The sequence below is a fragment of the Mixophyes fleayi genome, chromosome 5, assembly GCF_038048845.1.
Source record: "Mixophyes fleayi isolate aMixFle1 chromosome 5, aMixFle1.hap1, whole genome shotgun sequence".
NCBI lineage: Eukaryota > Metazoa > Chordata > Amphibia > Anura > Limnodynastidae > Mixophyes > Mixophyes fleayi.
Genome location: NC_134406.1, coordinates 207,807,751 through 207,832,096, shown reverse-complemented (window position 1 = coordinate 207,832,096; position 24,346 = coordinate 207,807,751). Strand labels below are relative to the sequence as shown.

Sequence of the window (24,346 nt, the reverse complement as noted above, 5' to 3'; positions counted from 1 at the left end):
GGCTGACAGGATGGTCATTTTAGAAAAGAAGATAGACCAGCACGTGTGAAATAATGTAGAGAGGCAGTAATAAGATTTCAGTAGACCATATCAGCTGCATTAATAGACATTGCTGACAAGAGTGATGATAGATCTAGGGGGACTGCACACAGACGTGAAATGGTGGCAAAAAGATTATTAGACTGATAGCAGCTGCATCAATAGACACTGTGGACAAGACATTAGACCAAGGTGAACAAAGGCCATAATGTAAAATAGTGCAAGATGGAATTGTCCGTGGGCTTTCCAGCATGGCTGCATTTTAACAGAGCTCTGTGCAAGGTGCTTCCATCTACCTTCATCTGCCCCTTTGGAGTGACTCAAACTACTACCCACTCCCACAATTGGTGGTCAATAAGTCTGTGGGCACAACAACAATCACATCCTGGGCGCACAAAACTGCATTTCTATCCCCGGAGTCCAATTCAGACTTTTATCCTGCTATCTCATCCGAGTTCTATCTCAATGTAATGAGCAACGTGTGCTCCTGATAGACGGCTTCTTGGGCGCTGTAGGTCTTGGCACACAGCTGCTACCAGAATGACTCTTGCCACACAGAGATGTGTAAACTTTTGTCATTGTGACCGGCTATACCTTGTACCACCGCATATTCATTTAGGACTGGTTGTCAGCAATTATAACTGATGACCCTGACTCTTCATTGCGGGGAGGACGCACAGATATGTAGCAAGGGAACCAGACAACCTGGAGTGAACTCGGGCCTACCCACTACCTCAGTGCATTGAGCAGCGTGCGCTCCTGATGGGGGATATTCAGGCTTCTTGGGCGTTATAGGACTTGGCACACAGCTGCAAACACAGCAACCCTCACCACACAGAGGAGTGTAGACTTTTTGCCGGGTAACCGCCTATACATTGGACCACTGCATGCTCGTTTCTGTGACGACCCTGAATCTTCATTGCCGGGAGGATACTTCTGCTACGCATGACTGATTCTGAGGAGCCAACGAGGGATTGAGTCCTGTGCCGAAAACATCAAGGCCCAAATACTTCCCGTCCAAAACAGACCACCTGTAGTACCTCGGGCCTGCCCACTGCATAAATGCGGCTATAAACTTACATCTCCGATTGTTGGCCCACTGAAAACGGGGTGACCTTTCGCTTTTCCATCCGGATGTCTAGATCGGTGGCCCTGCTGCAGGCTGCTGCAGAGGCCGTCTGTGTGCGAGGTTGTGCCTCCCTAAATACACCTACAGGGACACCGCCACCTGGGTTTTCAAAGTGTGGGACAGCCTGGTTGGGTATCCGCACTGCTGGCACTTACAGATTATCCCTTCTGCAGGCCTTGGATTTTGCTTGGGAGCCGTGCTGGACCTTTCTTTTGCTGGACGCTGATCAAGGACCATCAAAATTATGCTACCATTGCCTACTGCCTAGTTTTTGCTTACAGTCATTTGCACACATCCCAGCTATTTGCGAGGAGCAGGTAGTCTGTGGTCTGATTATTGAGAGACTCTACTTTGTTACACCGAGTGACATAGATACTACTCAACTTGCACGGATACAATCAGGACTCTCTACATTCTGCTCCCTTTGCAGTGACACAGTCTCTGGGGCAACACCTAAGGACTAGTGACACACCCCACTTCAGAGGATATATCTGAACAACCACCAAACTTCACGCTGCCTGCCTGCAGACTGGTTAACATTATCTCTCGCTGTGAAGAGCCATGGACATACTGGATGGCACTTAACCTAGGGGCTCTGTTTTGCTGAGAAGGCTTTGATGGACTATCTATGCGTCTGCTCTTACTCTCGAAGGTCATCGCTGTACAGCTCAGCCACTGAGGACTGGGAAGAGCACTACTTTGATGAAGCACTTGAGACTTCTGGTATCTTTAGCTCTTACACTTAACCATATACTCCAAAGCCTCTCTGGTCTCGATCATCACCTGCATATGACCTATTGCAGTCTTTCTTGAGAGCACTGATATTTTCCTCTACTGCTGTTGCCATTAACTTTCTTTACATTTATACAATCATCTCTAAAGCAGCCTGTTATATCTGTTTTTCAATACTTAGCTCACTGCATCTGATTTAGCTGTTGCTCAGTTTGAAAGCTCGATCACTGCCACCTGGTGGTTACTTTTCTAATTGTTGTTCATATATTGATGATGTTTTGTGACTATATTGCTAGATACATAGTTATCTTCACTGTCACCTAGTGACTTCTTTACTCCCAAAGCCATCATTCCTCTCTTTTTTCTGATTTGACTGGTGATGTTTGGAAACCACTCCCTTTTATCCACCATGTAATCATATTATTCCTGTCTTTAATTATACCATATAATTGTGTTATGTGATAGGAGAAAACTTGACATAACAGTGTATTTTCCTCTTCCTCAACCCATTTCTGCCCAGAATACCCCATTAGTTCATTGCACACTACTTCGGATCTTTGCATTTTGACTCCAAATTAGTGGCCTGACAGGGCACATATAAAATTTTACATAGACAATCTGGGACGAGAGCCTCTGTAAAACTTGATTCACGCAGAATGGGTAAACCGAAATCAGCTCCTGGAACAAAGGGTCCCGCTTGCTGATTCCTGGAGATTCTTCAATCCATCAAGTCGCTCTTACACACTTCACTCGAGAGTTCATAAATCGTTTTCTTGCATTGATTATCTTTTGGTATTTCATACTGTTGCCACTATGATTTCCGGCTCTACGATTAATGCCATTGTAATGTCGGATCACGCATTGATCTCTATCACAGTTAGACTCTCTCCCAATCCCGCACTCACATTTGATGCTTTCCCTCACACCTCTATCAATGTGAGAAATTTTGTCAACACATTAAGCATATGAGGCGTGAATATATGGACGATTATATTGAACATTGGTACAATCCCACATTGTTCTGGGAGACATCTAAAGCTGTTCTCCGTAATAAATTTGACAGTTGGGGTAACCGTGTAAGCAAACATCTTGTCAATGTTACCAAACCAGTTAGACACAAAAATCATACAGTTGCATTAAGACATGATACTGATGGCACGCTTCTGACAAAATCAGAAGAGATTGCTAATTGGTTTCACACCTACTATTCGGACCTCTACACTGCCACCTCCCCAATCCAAGCCTCATAGACAACCTCTTTATGAGGCCAGACTTCCTAAATTGACTGAAATCCAAAGGGACATTAGATAGTGAAATTACTGAACATGAATTCACCACAGCAATCACTAATCTAAAATGTCAAAAATCTCCTGGCCCGGATGGTCTCCCGTCTGAATATTACAAAGGTTTGCAGTCAGACATAACCCCAATATTACTTATGTTATTTAGGCATGATCATTGGGAAAATCCATCATATACCACTTTTAATGCAGCCTATACCACTTGTCACACACCAGGCTCTCAGGTTCTGTCACTTAACTCTTTGCTGCCTTTCCAAGTTGTCCCTGCGGTCCTCAGGCTCTGTTGGTTTCAGACCTCTCTGTAAGATGCTGTCCAGTCTGTCTTCACTCCAGAGATCACTCCAGAATCAGAGTATGGGCGTGGCCATCTTGGATTCAGTCACATGATCCCTCTCAGAGAATCAGGTGATAGCAGAGTAGCAGCCTCCATTTTAGATTCCCTCTAAAACCAGTTCATGGGAGCTGCCATCTTGGATATAGTCACCTGATCCATCTCAGCAACTTAGAGTGCTGCTTCTGCCCATCTGACTGCAGTCTCCAATCAGGAATCATAAAACAACTATAAAAGGACTTCCTGGAGCCCTTACCTGTGGCAAATGCAATGTTGTATTTCAGATGCCATCCTGGTTTCCAGCAGTTTGCAGTCTTGCTATCTATCTTGCTACAGTCTTGCTATTAATCCAGCTCTAACAGTGCAGTCTGGTTCCATTCACTCTGGTTCCATTCCAGTTACTGCATTTCAGTTCCAATCTGGTTACAGCGATTCACTTCCAGAAATCTGGTTACAGCATTCCGGTTGCAGTCCGGTTACAGCGATCCACTTCCAGCATTCCGGGTAAAGTATTTCGGTTACAGCATTCCGGTTCCTGTCTGGTTACAGTGATCCTCTTCCAGCATTCTGGTTCCAGTCTGGTTACAGCAATCCTCTTTCAGCATTCCGGTTATAGCATTCCGGTTACAGAATTCTGTTTACAGTCCGGTCCAGCATTCCAGTTCCAATCCGGTCCAGTTCCCGTTTGCTACTTGTTTAAAAATTATGTTTCATCACTGCTAACACACCATCAGTTTTGTGTCTGGTCGTCACTCAATGAAGAGCATTCGTACTGCTATAGCAGCGGTGACATTGCCACGGTCCGACACTACCTCCACAAATGTCATCTTGAGTTTGGGCGCCAATAAGGCATTTGACACCATCTCTTGGCCTTACATGTTTGAAGTCCTGAGATGTTGAGCCTTTGGTGAGACCTTCTCTACGTTGATAGTTTTTTTTCTATTCCTCCCTGTCCACATCTCTCCTTGTAAATGGCTGAATTAGTGAATAAGTATTTATGACAAGAAGCACCCGACCAGGGATGCCCCATGTCTCCACTACTTTTTAACTTAGTCCTTGACACTATGCGCAGATTAATCCAAGATGTTCCGAATTGAGGAATTTGCAAGAGACTCAGAATTCTCAGTAAATTTTGACAAATTTCTAGATCTCTATCTTGGATCAGGATACTTTCGCCCCTACTGGGGAAAAGAGATGTCACTAATATGGGCATCTAAAGCTATACCTTACCTAGGGATTTGGCTCCCTAAAAATTTGAATCTCCTTTACGGCATGAATATCTTAGCGGCGATTAGAGACTTATCGTGCGAGATTGAGGGGTGGAAGTCTTTCTGTCCCTCCAATGTAGGCAGGACTAACTTATTGAAAATTATATAAGTTCCTCGACTTCTCTATCCCCTACAATCCCTGCTGGTTTTACTGACACCAAAAGTTGTAGCTGTTGTCAATAAACACTTTCGAACTCTCATTTGGGATAAAAAGAAATCCTACTTTGGATTATTTAGACTCCAACAGTCTAGAGAAAACGGCGGCATTAATTTACCTGACATTGACCTTTACAACCAGGCTGCCCAACTGGCTGAAGGGGACTGACACTTATGCAAACACCCCTTTGAAACAAATCTTCCTTCCCAATATCAGCCTTCCTGCGTTCTTGCACATGCATGATCAGAAAACTCCAGTGGACCTACTGAATATTCCCCTCTTGATTACCACCAGAAAATTATGGCACATACTCTGCCACAAGTACAAATTGATCCAATACTACTCTATCCACCTCCCCTTACTTGGTAACCCGAACTTTCAAGATGGCATGACTGCCTACCCCTTTACGTAATGGTCTTGCAGGGGTTTTGGGACGATGGGACATTTTTTTAATGTTTCTGATAATAAAACCTAAGACCTTCTCTCAGGCAGTGGAAACTCATGTAGAACTCAGACCTTTTAACTTAGCATTTTGGCATGGACATTGTTATGCAAGTGTAGTAATTAGGGCCTTCTCCCAAGCTGATTGGACCAATCCTTTGGACAGCCTACTCCTTCAATCACCGCCCTCAAGGGATGCTATCTCTACGCATTTTAAATTCCATCAATCCATATTAGACCATGATACCTTGACTGGGACAAAGGAAGAAGCGTTTCCCTAATCTAACCACTAATTTTTTACTCAATTCCCTTGTGACGGCTACTAGACTTTCACCGGCTACCACCTATCTTGAAATGTTTTTTGAACATCTATCACAAAACTTACTTGTCCCCGTCCCGTCACTTAAAAATAGGCCTTACTCTGGACCACAGTTGTCCTAAATGTGACTCCCCCATGGCGAACATTGCTCATTGTCTGTGGGACTGCCCCATGATTAAACGTTTTTGGGCCAGCATCTGGAGGTTCACTAATGATCATCTGGTGAATTTTGTCCCATTAAGGGCTGAGTGGGCCATTTTTGGTATATTTATTCAAGACCTGAAAGTAACCAAGGGCTGCAAGATGATGCTACTGGCTGTTTCTGCAGCTGCCAGAAAACGTGTTCGACAGGTGTGGGCCTCACAATTGCCTCCTGCTCCAACGTTGTTTCGGGAAAAGCTATATCATATCTTCCATAAGGATTAGGTAGAGGATTCTATGGCAAAGGAAAAACACACTCCTTTTTTTGTCAGGTGATACATTCAGGTGAGACATTCTTTATCAGATCCGCTTAAACACCGTATCCATCATTGTTTCAAGGAAACAATTTGGTTTCAGACCAAAATGTGTATTACTTTTTTACCAATTATTTTCTCAAGATTTCATTATACTTGTGCTTATTATTTCTGGGGTGGCTTCCAGATATATGCCTATTGTTTTTACATATTTCTTCTTCTCACTGCTAAATGTATGACCTAGCCTTTACGCTTCTTACTTCTTTACAAGTCTAGCTTAATGATATTCATTGGGGCTCCCCATCCACTTTATATTGTACATATTGTTTTTACTGTAAAACTGTAAATTGAATTTTTATCATTCTTATGGTTGTAACATATATTTAAACATGCTTCAATAAAAAAAATAAAAAATGACATGTTTAACAAACCAAGCACTTCAGTGACAGTGAATGCCACTGTGACTGTGTTTGATTTTGTTTGGTCCCCCCACAAAAGAGAACATTTTGTTTCAGTTTCTTGCTGAAGTGTAGAATAGATAAGGATTTTAACTATTTCCTAATGGGCATTAGGCTAATAGTGGTCATCTTCCTCAATGTTTAAACATCATCAGCCTCATCAACATTTTTGGGAAGTAGCCCCCTACGACGGTCACTCACAATGTTCCTGTCTGTGGTAAACACTCTTTCAGAGGGCACTCTGGAGGGTAAGCATCTTAGCTAGTTTGTACAAGGGGCCCAAATTGCCTGTTTTTTCCTCACATAATTCAAAGAAACTGTCTGAGATGCTAATTTCTACATTATCATTAAAGCAATACTCCACCATTCTTCTAGTAAAAGGTGTATCAGATTGAGACTTGGTAGAGGTGTCAATATATTTGGGCATTTCTGTTAAGCCTCACCATATGTCATAATAATCTTTCACATTGGTGTGCTGTGTTGATTCATCATCAGTGTGACTCTTAGAAAAGTTATGTTTTTTCTGGCAGTAGCATTTTTAGAAGAAGCTGAAGCAGGGGACGGGTGATGTGGGACTTGAGCCGACAGTTTGCTCACAATAAGCTGTTTGCATCTGTGAAGATTTATGTCAGTTGGAAATAAAGTCTTAAACCTAGGATCAAGCATGGTTGCTAAAATGTTGATTCAATTTTAAGATGTTGCAAACCCTTGTATCCTGGCGAAGCAAATAAAGAACTTGATCTACAAGGCCAACATACTTAGTAAAATCACTGACTTTCCTCTCTTCCTTTAGCTTCTCCAGCTGTTTTTCCAGTTGTTTGATTAGAGGTATGACTTGACTCTGTTCGCTCTGTTATTGGCAACGACGTTTAATGAGAAGAGTCTTACCGGGCTGAGCCATTGTGCTACGACATTACTGAGTTTTTCCCAACAGATTGAAACCTGTATGTTTTTTTAGTGAAGCCAGTGATACAGAGTGTAGCTTTCCTGTGAATGACTTGTTATTGTGTGCTACACTACTGTGCTGAAAGGATGAGCAGAATGATGATAATGCTACAGGCACTGCTGCTGCTGAAGGTAATACACAGTGGGCTTTCATGTAGTGTTTTGTTTGACCAGTACCACTTGTACACATATCTATAGTTAAGTGGATAGTCAGTAAAATGACATTTTCTATGGACTGAATAACTTTTTGTTTAATCTTCTGGTACAGCTGAGGAATTACTTTTTGGGAGAAATGGAATCACGATGGTATTTGGTAGCTCGGACACATGACTTCAACTAATCTGCTAAAGCCTGATGCATTAATGGCGGAAATTGGAAGCACACCCAATGCTAACATAGTTGTCATGGCTTTAGGGATCTGTTGTGCAACAGGATGCTGGCTGTCATACTTGACTCCTCTTGCAAACACTTGTTTCACAGGCAATTGTTGTTTAAAACTATGCTTACTCTTTTTGATCCCCATCTGTATAGAAGTGTCACCCCTAGCAGCAACTGTAGTGCGCAAGGATGCCCCTTAGTTAACATGGATTGCATTAGGTGTATCTATCCATTCTGCTGCTAGTTGATGTTGGACTGCTTGTTACTATAAACAATTTTGCACCTTTTGATAAACTACTAGAATGAACTCACTGCCAATTACGTAACAGGGAGGAGGTGCCTTTAGGGGCAACGTTCCTACCTCTACTTATTGTGGCTGCCTTGACAAATGTTGTCTGGGTTAGGATAAATCTTTTTCCACATGAAAGAGATGGATTTTTTTTGTCTTTTGCCCAGACATGAAAATGTACTTATAATTGACATGAGGTGGTACCACTGGTGGCTGCCTTACTTGGACACAAATAACATATTTATCTTGTTCAAGTACAAAACATTCATCATTAGGGTTTGTGCTGCTCAGAATCAAAGAGCACCTTGTTTTTGGACATTTACTAGAACAGATGTCCGTGATATTGCCCCTTATACTATGACCTTCACAATTAAACACCTTTTTAAAAGCGAAAATGTAAATGTATTTGTTTGTTTTTTTGTCCACTCCTAATTAGTTTCTAATATACTGTTACTACCAGTAGCCACAATAAACTGTTAAGAATTGTGCAGTAAAATCACAGCTATTTCAACATACATTTCCTCTTTCACCCTGTACAAACCTGTACAAGCCACTTTATGAGAACACAATTGCAGTAAACAACCTCCTACATGCTATCAATTCTAACATGGCAGCTGAGAACAGGAGGGTTATAGAGGGAAGATCTCCATCCAAAACTCACGAGATCTGACATTTTCTCAGAAAATAAGTTTTGCATTGTTTTCAGTTCTGAATTTGGTGGGAGAAACGGAGCCGCGATTTAGTTCTACTTTGCACCCAAAATTCGCATCTCTCGGATTTCTCTAACTCTGAACTGCTCAACACAAATACACAACTTTAAAAACAGATTTTTTTTAAAAAAAAAATTAATAGGGGGAAGGATGGAAGATCCATATGGTGATAAAAGACATTGGTTTGAGTTGACTCATTTGCACTTGCAATCCATGCAAGTATGATTAATTGAAATAAATGCACACCACAATATTAGGATGCACAGTGATTGCACAAATGGCCATCAAATTATTCTATGTGGCATTAACCTAATATTGCGGTGGGCATAACAGGGACTATGGTGCCACCAAATCGTACGAAGCTACCTAAAAGATCTCCACTAAACTATAATGTTTTGTGCGTATGAATTTGCTTACTTCTAAAAGGTTTGAGTTTGTTTTTGCTATTTTATATTATAATTAAGTTATAGTTAAGTTAAATCAATTGAATGATAAATTAAATCAGACTGATTTAATTAATTCTTTCATTTTACTATGCCCTTCCTACACATTTATGTGCTCTGTGTTCTACCTCAAACATAAGGGCACAGAACTGTACACCAATTACACTAAGCAATTTTGATATAATGACAGAGATCTGCTTTGTAAAGGTCATTTTAAGTTGTTATTGTTTGTCCACTCTGACCTCATACTCATACTTCTGGATGCATTCTTTATATATGAATAAAGATAATTCATATACGGTACCTGGCATTTTAAATTTAACAGCAAGTCATATTATAACTGTAAGTATAAAACATACATTTTATAATTATTATTATTGATTGCTATAAAGATCAAATATTGGTATTAGCTAATTATTGTCAGATGTCACAACCAATAAACACATTTTTTATATCTCAGCTTAATACAATAATGTTTAAATATTGTTAAGTGGAATTCATTGAGTTTGATCTATGCATATTTTGATTATAGATGAGCAAATTGATCTTTACAAAGTTGAGTTTGGCTGAATACTAATTCATTGATTGACAGTGTATTTGCACTATTATTTGGCTATTGGGATGAACAAATCTAAAATGTACAGAATGCAATCTATCCCACGTACATGGTGGGAAACATGCCTATAGGAAACACTGAGGAGAGACTGCAATGTGAGAATCATAGCAGAATACTCAGGTAGCTTCAAGTTTAATAAAGTGGAATTAAAATAAGCAACGTTTCAGGTGAGGATAGGTTTGGATATATTCTCCAGGTCTCCAGACTGGGAGGATTCCCCAAATTCTGTGAGTCTCCCTGGATGTTCCGGGAAAGTAGGCAAGTATACCATAAGCTAGAACAATTTTATATTTTAATAACATTACTTGACGTTCAAATGAATATGTATTCTTGCACCTCCATTATAATCCTCATGATTTGACACCTCCCAGTTACATGTAGACATCTCCTCTTTAATATACATGTCCTCTTTAATATGATCAAATTGTACAGGTCACTGCTTTCCACAAGATCAGCATGATCATCTTCTGAAATACTCTGTGCTGATGTGAGCATTCTCATGATTTTATGGCTATTTGGCTACCTCAAATCTAAGTGCAAGACATGACCAATGAGTCTCTGGTCCTATTTAAATCTATTATTGTTTTATCAACAGTTATTTATATTATGCAGCGTTTTACATAGAATATTTTACCATTCCCATCAACCCATTCAAACATAACTTGGAAAGCAGCCTTATATTTGGTGCTGTAGTTTTATACCTTCAACTAATTTACACTTACGGCTCTAGTAGAAAAACATATTTTAAGAACTACTGATTGTGGTGTTTGCAATCAGAGACATACTATATTTTTATTTGCATTGTATTATTTAGTCGTCTCAATCCAATCACATTCCAAGAGAACATAAAAGCACATTACGTAGAAGCACATTCGTACTTCTTACATAATCCGTATCCAAAACTAAAGACTTTCATTTCAGAAACCGTCAATTATAGATCTTATTGGTGAGAGACATATCCTGTCCCACAGGGCATACCTTACAATCAAGACTAGAAATCTGTCTTACTTGAGAGTAGTGAGTTCCGTGAGTGATGGCTGAGTAGCCTTAAGATAGCTCTCTCTTCGAGCCGCAATCTTTGGAGATGGCTTAGGGCTGTTTGTGTCAGAGTCTCCACTGTCATCATCACCCATGGCTTTGATGTAGCTGCCACTGCGCATTCGTCGACATGGAATCTCCTCATCTTTGTTCTTGGGGGTATATCCACTCCATTCATCTTGAGGAACCTAAACATAAAGCAAGGCAAATAAGAACAACTGTGAGTGAATCCTAGTACACAAACTGATAGTCAAACACAAAACACAACTCTACAAACACAAATTGCTGTAGGAATGAAAAATAAATCAGTTTACTAAGAAATAGCACGAATAATAATAATAATAAAGTTTTTATAACTTTAACAATTTGTGTTACATTGTAAAATGCTCTCTATTCTAGCCAGGTAATTTAGGGGCCTATTTGTTATTGATGCCCCCATCAAGGCGATAACTGTAATTTATTTAAACAAAATTAGACATTGCCTGAATTTTTTGTTAAAGAAATATATTGCAGAGGCAGCTGAGCATTACTAATCTGTCTGGGCAAACCTGGCCTGGAATGGTAAGAGATAACATTTGTATGCAATCCTATCAAATATTGATTGGCTTGCATGAAAAAAATCAAAAGATTAACCTGCCCCCCCCCCACCCAACCCCCACACACAAATATTTGCATGTACTTTGGCAAAACATGCACACTAAAATAAATTGTACAGTATAGCAAATACACTGTTCAATTAAATTAGCATAACCATTTTCTAATGAATCCAACATGAATACCATACAATCTTCTATTGTACAATTTTGTTTGGATTTGCTTGTATGATTCACATTGAAAGATATTGCACCTTGTATCTTTGCAAACAAAAAAACCGGTGAAACATGCATTTGGTGAATGTATATATGACCCACTAGTACTGCATCTCAATGAAACCAAGAATACTGAGTTGAAATATGAGCTCACATAGCTCTTATATTTGTAGACCACCACCATCATGTTTTCAGATCAGTATCAAATAGGTAACAGCTACAATATGAAAACCAGCTGTGTTATTTGCCTCCTGGACAACTTTCTCGTTTACTTCAATAAAATTTAAACAGAGTGTTTGCTTGAGGGAAGCTAGAATAATGTATTGAAACATTTCTGACTGTGAGTCTCACTGGTATTTCTCTGTGTTTCATTCTTTGTAATCAGATGTGGTTAGTCCACTTATGCAGACGCAGGCTGCAACAACGGGAATGGCCTACAAAAAACACACAACTCACCCTGCAAGAGTTCAACCAAGAGGTTGTAAGCAACAGCAATTCAATTTTCTCAGCAATTGAGAAACGGACAATATATAACCAGTGGATGAAAAGGGAAAAAGCAGAATGATCGTTCCCACTTTAACATAATGAAAACGTATTGCTCATGTGTGTGAAATATTATAGTCTCTTCAAGTATCCACAGGGAAGCCCTCTGAGAAAATGCTAACCTGATTCAATTCACTCCGGATATATGTGAAAATAAAAGCAAGAAGAGCAGAACATATTTCCTCAAACAATTTTAAATATATGTCAGTTACTTCAACAATCTGTCTCTTGGCTTTGACACAAAGGGTACTTTGGAATACTAAGTTCTGACTGCAATGGCAACACAGAGATTTGAACATAAAATTCCATCATGTATCTCGTCAGTCACAAGCATTGATCCTCCTGAATATGCCTTATCAAGCCACGGTCTAACAAAATGGAACACTTAGCTTAGTTCATGTATAGGCACAGTAACTGTTTCTAAGTCTCATGCTGAATGACATTTGGTAAACAAATTTTCTGGAGTATAAAGAGTGACATTGCAATATGTAACATAACACAAGAAGTGCGCACTTAAGGATAACAGAGGACAGGACTTGGCCCAAAGTAACATAAACGCCAAGGTTGTTATTGAAGAAAAAGAATTGAGCTTTGTAAGAGTCAACTTAGATTTATGGACTATGAATTATTAGCCAATGGGTATAAAGGGTTAGGGAGGGGCTATGCTAGGGAAGGCTTATAAGAGCTGTAAGTGACAGTTAGCTTTCTCTTGCCTGTTGGTAAGTTCCCCGCCCACCCAGGCCCTTTGTTTGTCTTTAGACTGCTTGCTTTGTTTGTTTGCTCTGCTTTTTCTTTCAGAAAGGTCTAGGTGTCAGAAAGCAGTCCAATCAGCAGTCATAATGACACATTCGGGTGGTGTGTTGGGCACTCATCCTTAACAGGGAGGTTCCATTACTTATACTACCCCTCTGGGAATTATGGGGCTCCGTCTAGATGGGTGGGCCTCAGCTAGCGAGCCAAAAGAGTGGGGCTCCACCGCCTAGAAGTGTCCAAATATTTTAGTTCAGTAATTTTACGGTTTGTGGATATGGCTGTAGGCGGATTGATCTTGCTTTTATTTGCCACCACTTCAATTCAATTTAGTTTTCAATAAAATTGTGACCTTTTATTCATCAAACAAGTGTCTTGTGTCTTTATTTTATAGAGGTAAGATAACTCTTGTAAAGTGAAATAATGTAAAAGTTAAAGAGTATCAATCGTTAGGTGGCTTGTACTAGCAGGATATGTGTAAAATATAAAAAGAGCAAAAACAGATAGCATTATGTAAAATGTTTTACCTAATTATTAACAGATATTTAAACCAGTTCTCACACATTAACACCTATCTGCTTTTGTTTTGTTTAAATCTACTATCACATCTAATGTAAAGATTTCAAAAGCATTGGTGTATTGATTTTAGGCAGGGCTGTTCATGACCCTCCCACTGCAAATGGAAAATTATTTTTTGCTATAAATAAAAATTTATGTGACAGCTTAGCTGGATTCCATATATGTTACCTGGTATTTAACTGCTTTATGTACAGATAAACAATATTTACTTTTTTGAGCTAAATTGACTTCATAACTTTTTTATTTCAAAGTCTATGCAAGCAAATTATATATTGTTGGGTTTTTCAGAATAGATACAGCCTTAATTTGATGGCACATTGGATTAAAGATATTGTTTACGGGCATTAAAATGAAGAAAAATTGGGAAAATAGACTTTTCCTGCATGCTTTCCATAACTACTTTTACGCAATTAGCGCAAAGTCAGAAAATGACCAAAAAAATATGATTGCCTACAGCTCCCAAGTAGGGCAATGCCCTGATACAAAGGCCCCTGCTTTGCTTTTCTGAGGAGGTGGCTCTGGCATTGAGAGTTCTGGAGTGGATGGATATATATATTCGCCCTCCACAATTTTCTTCTCCATTTTTTTAACCCAGGGTGGCCTTAGGATTCATTCCCACATTTTTAACACATTTAAATGAATCAGACATCAATAGGTCTCCCCTATTATTAGTACAAATAGAACCAATATAAATTAGATTAATATTAATTATTACAGCAAATACTATTAGATGCATTTTTCTTGGATCTATTAGTAATATTTGGCATATAAGATTTTTAGAAGAGGAAACAAAATAGAGAGAGAAAAAGATAGACAGACAGTGGGAGAAAGAGATTTATTTAATACAATTAAAGCTGCACTACCACCTAAAGTGGTGAATGTCTTTATTCACCACTTTAAAATGACTGCATACAAAAGGTTTGAACAGAGGGACCAATGAGATACTGCAATGCCCGTTATCATAGCTTCTCTATTGGTCCTACCTCTTACACACCTCCTCTAAAAGATCACACAACCCAGTTTTCAGCCAGGGCTATAGGACTAACTATGGAACTCAGGGATAAACAGTTGCCTAGAACAAGCAAGATAATCAGAGTGAGAGAGAACCAGAGAGAGAGAGTTTATAACATTAAGGGGTATATTTTATTGTTCGCGTTACATGTAAAAGTAACGCGGCGTGTGCTCTATTACCGTTATTACGGTACATTTAATGCTGGATTTCAGCTTGCAGTTCAGGGAGCTGCGAGCGGATATCCGGCTTAGTATTACCGTAATAATGGTAATACTTTTAACGCCGCGGGACAATCAAACAATTGAATATGCCCCTAAATGGGAAACCTGAAAATTCACATACATGTCAGCATCCACACAATTCCCTTTTTCTTTAGGGCAGACAATCAGGGGTACATTTGTCAAGCTGTGGGTTTGAAAAAGTGGAGATGTTGCCTATAGCAACCAATCAGAATCTAGCTGTCATTTTGTAGAATGTACTAAATAAATGATAAATAGAATCTGATTGGTTGCTATAGGCAACATCTCCACGTTCTAAAACCCACAGCTTGACAAATTTACTCCTCAGTCTTAAAACTTGTCATTTTAATTCTCTATTTAAATTTCCTGGAGTAATAAATCTGCATGGTATTGGTGAATTACAATTTGTACATCCTATTGTGAATTTGTAATCACGATATTTGCCTTCACATGATACAGCTATCTAATAAAATGCAATAGGTAACTATTGTACCATTATAAACGACTAAAGTTTGAGAAAGTAATACAAGATTATAAAGACAACAACATGCATTATAAATGATCAAAATTTCTCTTTCCAAAATGAGAAATCAAGTTCAATAAACCTTAAAAATTATGTTTTGTCAGGATATTTATTGTTTAACAGCATTACGTGCTTTTCCTTGTTAACAAAAGAAAATGCTTTTTTCACCACACATATATTTTTTTCAGATCTAAAATTCTCTTTGTGCAAAACGACATTATGGAAGTAGTTTTGAGAAGGGTTCAGCTACAAAGAACTGAAAGATTACATAATATTTTAGTCTCTTGTCTTGAAAAATGCAAACAGATATAACATATGAACTTGAAAAAAATAGGCAACTTATTGAAATATCTTTAAATTGAAAAAAAAAAAGAGTGTAATGAACTAGAGCTGCAATAGATGAAAAGTATAAAAGCAGTATATATATACTATATATATATATATATATATATATATATGTACAATTATGCAAAATGTAAGGTTTCTACAAACTAGGAGAAGTATAACGATATAAAATATCACGTATAAGCAAAGTCTAGTATTACCAATATTGTTTGTAAGAAACAGATAACAAAATGATACAGCAGCTCTGTAGCAAATAAAAAAAACATACAAACTAAGTATATTCTGCTTGTTTACTATAAATACTGCATAAACGTCATAACTATAGTATAAAATTACTCAGTAGTTGTTTGGTAATTTAACATGCAGGACACAAATTTAATAGTATGCATGAGTCACCATTTCCTGTCACTTACCTTTCTTGTTGAAAATGCAAATAAACATTCTTTATGATAAATTATGTTCATCATCTGTTCGGCCTTAGGCAGCAGAGAAGATCTAGGTTTTTCTCATCGTTCTGACATTTCAATGTGGGTGACTATGGCAGTAAACAGAAGGACTGGAGGGGAGTGTTTAAAAATCACTCACAAAACACTATATTTGTAACTTAAGCTTTCTTTTAGCATGCAAATAATTAATGAAATGAGATCACAGAACGAGAGAACAATGCTTAATGACTGCTCAGTACTGACTGTCTAACACATGCAATTTAATGTCCTCGCCAGTTATTACTCAACCTTAACTTGTTAGATGTTACGGCCAACAAAATAGAGGACTGTATTATTTTCTCGTTTCCCTGCCTTCCCTTATATATCAAGACTGCTTGTTTTTTAGTATAATAGCTCAATGGATGCCAGCCTTTGGGAGCAATGTCAATAATCATTCATTGGCATGCGGAGCAAACTGAAAATTCTTCAGTCTTAGAGAGCAGAAGACTCAGCATGTAATTCTGCTCCATTGCCACAGAAACCGGTTTGTGATAAATACAGCAGCCTCAAACAAAGGAGGAAACAAATAACAAAATGTAACGAAATCAGTGAACATGACAAAAAAAGAAAATCATTGTTGACTTACAAAAGCATCTCAGTAAGTGCAACAAAAGTTTAGATGTTGTAAACAGCCATATATGCTACAAGCCAAGTAGTAAGTGTGCTCTCATTTCATCAAAATCTAAACCAAGGGACAATTTATCAGAATAAAATTCTTCAGTATATTTTTTTGCATTTTACGCCACTTTTAAAGTTTTCTAGGGGTCAGATTTTCAATTAAATGTCATGCAGGCACAGTGGAGAGCATTGCTGCCTCACTGGGTTCGATTCCAACCAAGACCCTATTATTGTGGAGTTTGAATGTTCTCCCCATGTTTGTGTGGGTTTGCTCTGGGTGCTCCAGTTTCCTCCCACAGTCTATAAAACATACCGGTAGGTTAATTGGATTCTAATAAAATGGACCCTATTGTGTGTATCTTACGGAATTTAAATTGTAAGTTCCAGACTGATATGAATAACTACATTCTCTGTACAGTGTTGCATAATATGGTTGGCACTATATAAATAATTAAATTAATACAGGAAAGAGTCATTTCACTTTGCTATTATCACTGGATAACCTAGGCTTAGGCAGCTAAGATCTCCAGATGTCTGGGCTCTGCCGGCTAGCCCTGTCCTAGCTGCTGTCTCTTTTCATGAACTACACGCCATCTGCCTCTGATATAGATGGGAACAAACATACCACCTGTACCAACCAAGTATACATAAGCCTCAAACAGCCATTGTTCTCTTTATGCTGAGCAGTTTGGAAATTATAGTTTTAAAACAGTGAATGTATGCAGGATTGCACTGAGCAGCATATTCAATCCTTCAGAGACTAATTGCTTAATTACAAATCCCTCAGGAAAGATTCCATATGACATGTACAGACATATACTCACAACTTCACCTAATTAAATTTCCACCAGCTTATGATAATCAGATGTTCACCTATTCCTTTTTACCCTTTACCTTCATGTCTACCTGTAGTCTGCCCCAACAAACTCAAGCTTTCTCGCTCTGTTGAAAATATTGTGTGGTTAGCCCACGTATATTTGAAATAGCTTTTCAAAAGAAAGTTTTAGAGAATCAACGATACTAAAAGAACTGGAGCCAAAAATGACAGGACATGTTGACCAGTTGAGTGGTTTGACTTTTTCATTACCACCCTTTACTCAGCTAACATAAGACACCAACCTTCTAACCAACATAGTTGTGTGACTGATGTCGAAGTCAGCAAATTGGATAAAAGTCATTTCAATTAATATCGAGCAAACTTGATTGTCTTTGTCTGAAATTATGCGTAGAGCACGCTACTTCGTGGAAGGGCGTATCCAGCCGCAACACGTGGCAATAACAGTTTTTACACTTTTGTATACATTCGCACAAACACACACATTTGTAAATAGTACACATCAATCGTAGTTGCAACACATAGTTATTTATGTCGAAATATAGTAGTGTTTATGTGTAATATTATAAGTTATATGCATATTAGTGATACATATGGTTCAGGTTAAAGGAAATGTGTCATGTCTGTTATCATATTAATCCCCTTTACATCAGCAGCTGTCCGATGCATTCGGCGAAGAGATCGCACATTGCATACACTAGTTATTGATGTTAGGGAATAAACCTTTAATATGATGCTGACTATAAAATGCTAATAGACTAGTTGTAATTGGAGTCTGAGCGGGAAGAAAGGAGCACATCCCCTGGAGAGATGACCCCCACCATTGGATTCTTTAGTTTAAACTAGCCTATGATCTGCAACCCCCTGGACCTTCCTGAAGCCTGGACCAATAGAAGCAAGCCATACCATCTGCATTGTTTCACTGTATTTCTGTTTGCATATAAGCAGTAGCTCTCATCTAGTGCTCAGTCACATTGACCACAGACTTCAGACCTGAATGACTGTTCACTGGATCCAGAGCACCTGCGATAAGTAACGGCTGTACTTATTATTATTTCGCTTGAATTATTCTGCTACTTTTTGAGAATAAATATTTGTGCGTTGGAAACACAAATCGAGATTCGACAATCGTTATTGGATAGCGACAAAACGTGCACACTGAATATACAGCCCATTAAATACTTTTTAACCTAGCTGGACAAATATGCAATATGATGCAGCACTTACCCTTGTGTATCAAACCATTGTCCCATAGATTGTAACCTTGCGAGCAGGGCCCTGTTACCTCTCTGTATGCGTTACCTAGTATTGTTTTATTACTGTTTGCTCCCAATTGTAAAGCGCTACAGAATCTGCAGGTGCTATATAAAGAAATGTTGATGATGATGATTGTCCCCCAACTGTCCCTATATTAACAAATAAACACCCACACAGAATTATTCCACTCTCACAACAGCTTTACAAAAACAAGAATTTTTGGACTGTCACAAGGGCCGAATCACTTAGATATGAATTGCCTTGAACTTGAACATTCATTCACATGGACTGTGCCAATATTAATTCAATTAAAGCACTCTGGAAATTATTGAATATGAAATTGGGGTTTAATTCACGCACTCACTCACCCCTAGGAGTAATAAATTAATAATAGTTAATATATAGTAGCTGAGAAGAGGGAAAGACAGGTAGAGTTATATAGAAAGTTAAAGCAGCAGTAGGGAAAGACAGAGCATAATAGAGCTTGAGGGGTTATAGAGAGTAAAGCCTAGTGAAAAAGAGAATATTAGAGTAGGGAGAGTTAGCTGTCACAACAAACTACTGTCAACAGAAATACTGTGAGTACTACAAATACCTCTGGTCCAGAATCCAAAGAGAGAGAGATTACTAACTTCACCATAACTCTGCAGTAACAGCCTACCAAGGCTAGGAGCACCAAGGCCCACAAATTGTTACATAAATGTGGAATCCTACAGGACAGATACATGATACCATTTCAGATGCACGCACTATATCCACACAAACATTACATAACCTCTACTTCCCTCTGGGGGGGCATTAACATTATGTGGGGATGGGTTGGGGGCTGTTAAAGTACAATGGGCTATCTTTACTAAACATTGGGTCTACTATTTTAGTTTACTATTGTAATCTGGGTTTGGTGGAGGCTATTAATGTATTGTAGGCTCTATTAATGGAATGTGCATTCTCTGTATTAAATGATTTAACGTAGGGGCTAATATTGTAATATGTCAGGGCTTATTGGGGAAAATTTAATTTAATGGTGGGTCTGTTTTGGTGCAAACAGGCCTATTTATTAAATGTGAATGCTGTTATTGTTGGAACTAGTTAGCGTGAAGAAGGCATATTAAATAAATGTGGGTTCTATTAATTTAATGTTGGGGCGGGCTGGATTGTTCACTCTGCAGGTGGTTTTCCAGGAGGTGTATTGTACTTATCCATTTTTTCAAACAGTATCCCAACATTCACACATTCACAGAGAAAAATGTTTAGAGCTAGGACCACCATATTAGCAAAAGCACTATGGAGTGGCGGGTGGCTTAATATACATTTGCAAATGTGTGCAAAAGAGATTTTTGCATTTTTATGTACAAGTAGAAATGGCAGCTCCTTTGATGACTACAGCAGTGTTCTGGGGGATTTTTCTCTGTGTTTGTTCCTTTCAGGATAACCCCACCCTTTCAAGCACCTGCTATGAGCCTATAAATTGATTGAGCAACTTCCACTTCTGTATTGTAGAATCCCAACATTCCAGAATCCTGTACTCAAATGCAACAACCGGTGGCAGAGAGTAGCACAGTCTGCCAAGTGTCCTGATTCTGGTGGGACAGCCTCGATTTTAATGGATTCTCTTGCACAGTCAGGTCTTAGTTCTGACTGCAAGGACAGCTAGGAGGTATGTCCTGCTCCACACTTTTTTGCTTGTGAAGGAGGAGCTATGTACATCTAACATTAGTGTGTGATTGAAGGGAAAAGGAGTCGGAGGGCAGCGTAACACTGTCTAAAGTGATAGTCCCACCAATTGCATGCAAGCCACATCCAATCCCGTTATGCAGTGGCACATACATAGTCCCACCTGACAGTTTGGCCCCATCTGCTGACAATTTGGTGTGTCCTACAAAATTAGGCCACTTTCACAATATTTACCAGGGCTACTTTACAGTTTAAATCCAGCTCTAGTTGTAACTACTATGCTACTTACACATAAAATGGATTACAATTGGGGAAATGTACAAATGGAAAGGGATTAAGGATTTACCAGTGAACAGAAAGCAATGTAGCAGGACAGTGCCAGGCAATGGATGCAAAAGCGAATAAAATTATCAGATGTATAGATAGAGGGATAAATACTTGGAAAACAAACATAGTATTGTCCCTGCATAAAACACTAAATATGCCCCATCTGGAAGTTTTAAATTATAAGGAGAGTTTAGAAAAACTAAGTTTGTTTACTGTCATAAATACACTTTATATGTGACCAAATTAATACATATAAATATATCAAAGGTCAATATAAATATTTGTCTAATTAAGTTTTCATAAAAAGAATCAGAGTACAATAGTTATTAGAGTCAATTAAAGAAAGAGGGTTTCACAAACACCATACCATCGGGTTCTCTACTGTAAGGGTGATTAAGCTGGAGATTATTTACCACATGGGCTGCAGATGACAATTCCTTAACTGAATTTAGAAATGGATTGGATGTCTTTCTTACAAGAAAAGGTATCTGTAGCTATAATTAGTAGAGGACATTAGGGGGAGGGCGGTGTTTGATTCAGGGACTTTATATGATTACCATTTTTGGGGCAGGAAAGATCTTTTCATCCCCTTGAGGCTAAACTGTCAGACCGGCGGTTTTGTTTTTCCTTCCTCTGTATAAACACAATTAGTATTTATGAAAGATTGATTTTGATGGACCTGCTCATTTTATCAACCTTATTAAATATGTAACTATGCAACATCTGTCGGCTCATACATTTATAGTGTATGTAAGCAGGTCTCAAAGGTTTGTGGCTTCTCAATTCAATAAGGTAATTAAAGGCTTATTATTTTGAAAACATCTACAAACTGCACACAAGCCCCATCAAAGTCTACATAAGTGCTATTAATGAGAGGCTTATTAGCTTCACAACCCCCCCTCCACCACACACACACACACACACACACACACACACACACACACACACACACACACACTTAATATGTTTTCAGTTTCCATGGAATTGTGTTTCAAATTGATGCAAATAAGAAACTGCTGATCAGTGGATATACTGAAACACACTTAGGGCTAGATTTACTAAGCTGCGGGTTTGAAAAAGTGGGGATGTTGCCTATAGCAACCAATCAGATTCTAGCTGTTATTTTGTAGAAAGTACTAAATAAATGAAAGCTAGAATCTGATTGGTTGCTATAGGCAACATCCCCACTTTTTCAAACCCGCAGCTTAGTAAATATACCCCTTAAAATTGCATTAAGTTTTAATATTGTTTTTGAAACAGTGTTTTGAAACTGAAAGCATAGAGGTAACCATTGTAATGTTTATCCTTATTGAACTACTAGACACACAGTAATACAAAAAGACCCTTTCCCCAGACAGGGGAATTCACCTGTCAGAAAAAGTGTAAATAAATGTTTAGCTGAACATATTTCAGTTTTTCATACTTGCCAACTCTCCCTGAATGTCAGGGAGACTCCCTGAAATAGGGGTGATCTCCCTCACTCCCTGAAGAGTCTGGCATTCTCCCTGATGCTGAGCCAGTACAAGACGTGGTTGGCTTCGCCATCTGTGGCATGATGACACAGTTTAGAAATTGTGTCCTATGTCCATGTATAGATGCCTATGGAGGTGTGCATTTTCATGGAGACCAAGATTTAATCAAAGACTGACAGGCAAGACAACATGACTTCAGTAATGGAGACAGAAATGTAAAAGACACTTCAGTCTCTAGAGATTCATTAGCTGCTTTTCTTTAACCCATAGTTGGCTACTCTCCCGGAATGTTCGGGAGACTCCCGCATTACTGGGAGAGCAGGGCAACCTCCCCGGTTCTCGCCCCTGCAATAGATATGTGTCGGGGGGCGGGGCTTAATGCCGCAAATATTTCGTCATCTTAGCCCCCCCTGCTATCATTGGCCAAAATTATGACAATCGTTTAGGGGGGAAGGGGGGGGGGCAAAATTATGCGATTCATCAAGCCCCGCCCCTGCACGCCCACCTCCCCCGGGATCTCCCTAAAGCCAAGGAGGCAAAGTTGAAAAGTATACAGTTTTTCTGTGTCTAAAGCACGGCATTCATTAGAATAGAATGACATTTTCTGAAACAGGAAAAATGGGTATGAAATGCAAGTTAGTTAAAATGTGTACAGATGGAGCATTTAGAGTTCATGCAAACACTTTCTGTGCAATGGAGTGCCGTCACTGTAATAAGTTCTGCTCCATATGCTGCTAACATCATGTGTTGGTGGGATACAGGGTCTTGCTGCCGACAGCTGCACACTGTGCAGGTCCGTTCGGCAGTGACAGTGTGCTGCCCGGCTGCTCTGATTTTGTTTTAAACACAATCAGAGCAGCCGGGCAGCACACTGCCACTGCCAAGCGGACCTGCACGTACTGTGCAGCCGCCGGCAGCCTTAGAAATCAGAAAGGGGGTGGGGCCTAAATCCCCCCCTCCTAAAATTGCCCCGGGTAGAACAAATGTCTAGATCCGCCCCTGGCCCTATCTGTGTGGATTTTGTATGTTCTCCCTGTGTTTGTAGGGGTTTTCTCCAGTTACTCTGAGTTTCCTACTAGACAGTCCAAAAACATTCTGGTAAGTTAATTGTTTTCCGACAATAATGGACCCAAGAGTGAGGGTGTGGTAAGGAATGTAGCCTGTAAGCTCCAATGGTGCAGGGACTGATGTGAATGATTCCATAGTATAGCAGCTGAACGCACCCAAGATGGCTGCTTCACCCACTGCAACAATGTAAAGTGCTATATAAAAGTGTATAACTCTAATTAAATAATGCCGGGCATTATTATTAGGTTGTAAATGTTGTTAAAATTTAGCTAGGTTTCATGTTCAAAATTTTCCTGAGGGTGGTAATAAAAAATAAAGGTGATCTTCTATTTTAACACTAGAGATGTGGAAAACAGCTCTGCAGTTTTGAGCTTCTCCTCATTAGAGACAGAGAATCAATATAGAAAAGCATAATACAAAAATTTGTCTATTATGCAAAGAAAACAGACATAGTCCAACTCAAAATGTGCCCTCATGTATCTGCTAAAAATATAAAATTTACATTTACATTAGAAACTAATTTTTATATCCTTAAAGCATGTTTTTAGGAGACTTTTAAGAGACTTTTTCTCATTTTAACCAAACAGAATAACCATTAAGGCAGGGTACACACTAAAATGTTTTCAGCCAATTATCCGTCCAATCACCCGATTAATGACCATTTGGCCCAATATCACATTAGTGTGTACATGTGCACGATGAACGACAGTCATTTCAAAGCACCGAACGTCATTTCATTTGATTGTTCAGCAGAACATAAA

At 39.0% G+C, this 24,346-nt stretch overlaps 1 protein-coding gene across 4 annotated transcripts in view; it reads right to left on the bottom strand.

The window, feature by feature from the left end:
• Positions 1 to 24,346, bottom strand: part of DLGAP1 (DLG associated protein 1) — a 493,753-nt gene that overhangs the window by 195,030 nt on the left and 274,377 nt on the right. For 3 of the 4 annotated variants that reach the window (XM_075213364.1, XM_075213366.1, XM_075213365.1), the window contains one exon: positions 11,020 to 11,237. In XM_075213364.1, coding sequence (XP_075069465.1) covers positions 11,020 to 11,237 — 218 coding nt within the window. Of the gene's footprint in view, positions 1 to 11,019; positions 11,238 to 16,262; positions 16,314 to 24,346 lie in introns of those variants that run through there. The other variant, XM_075213367.1, reaches the window with a different exon arrangement.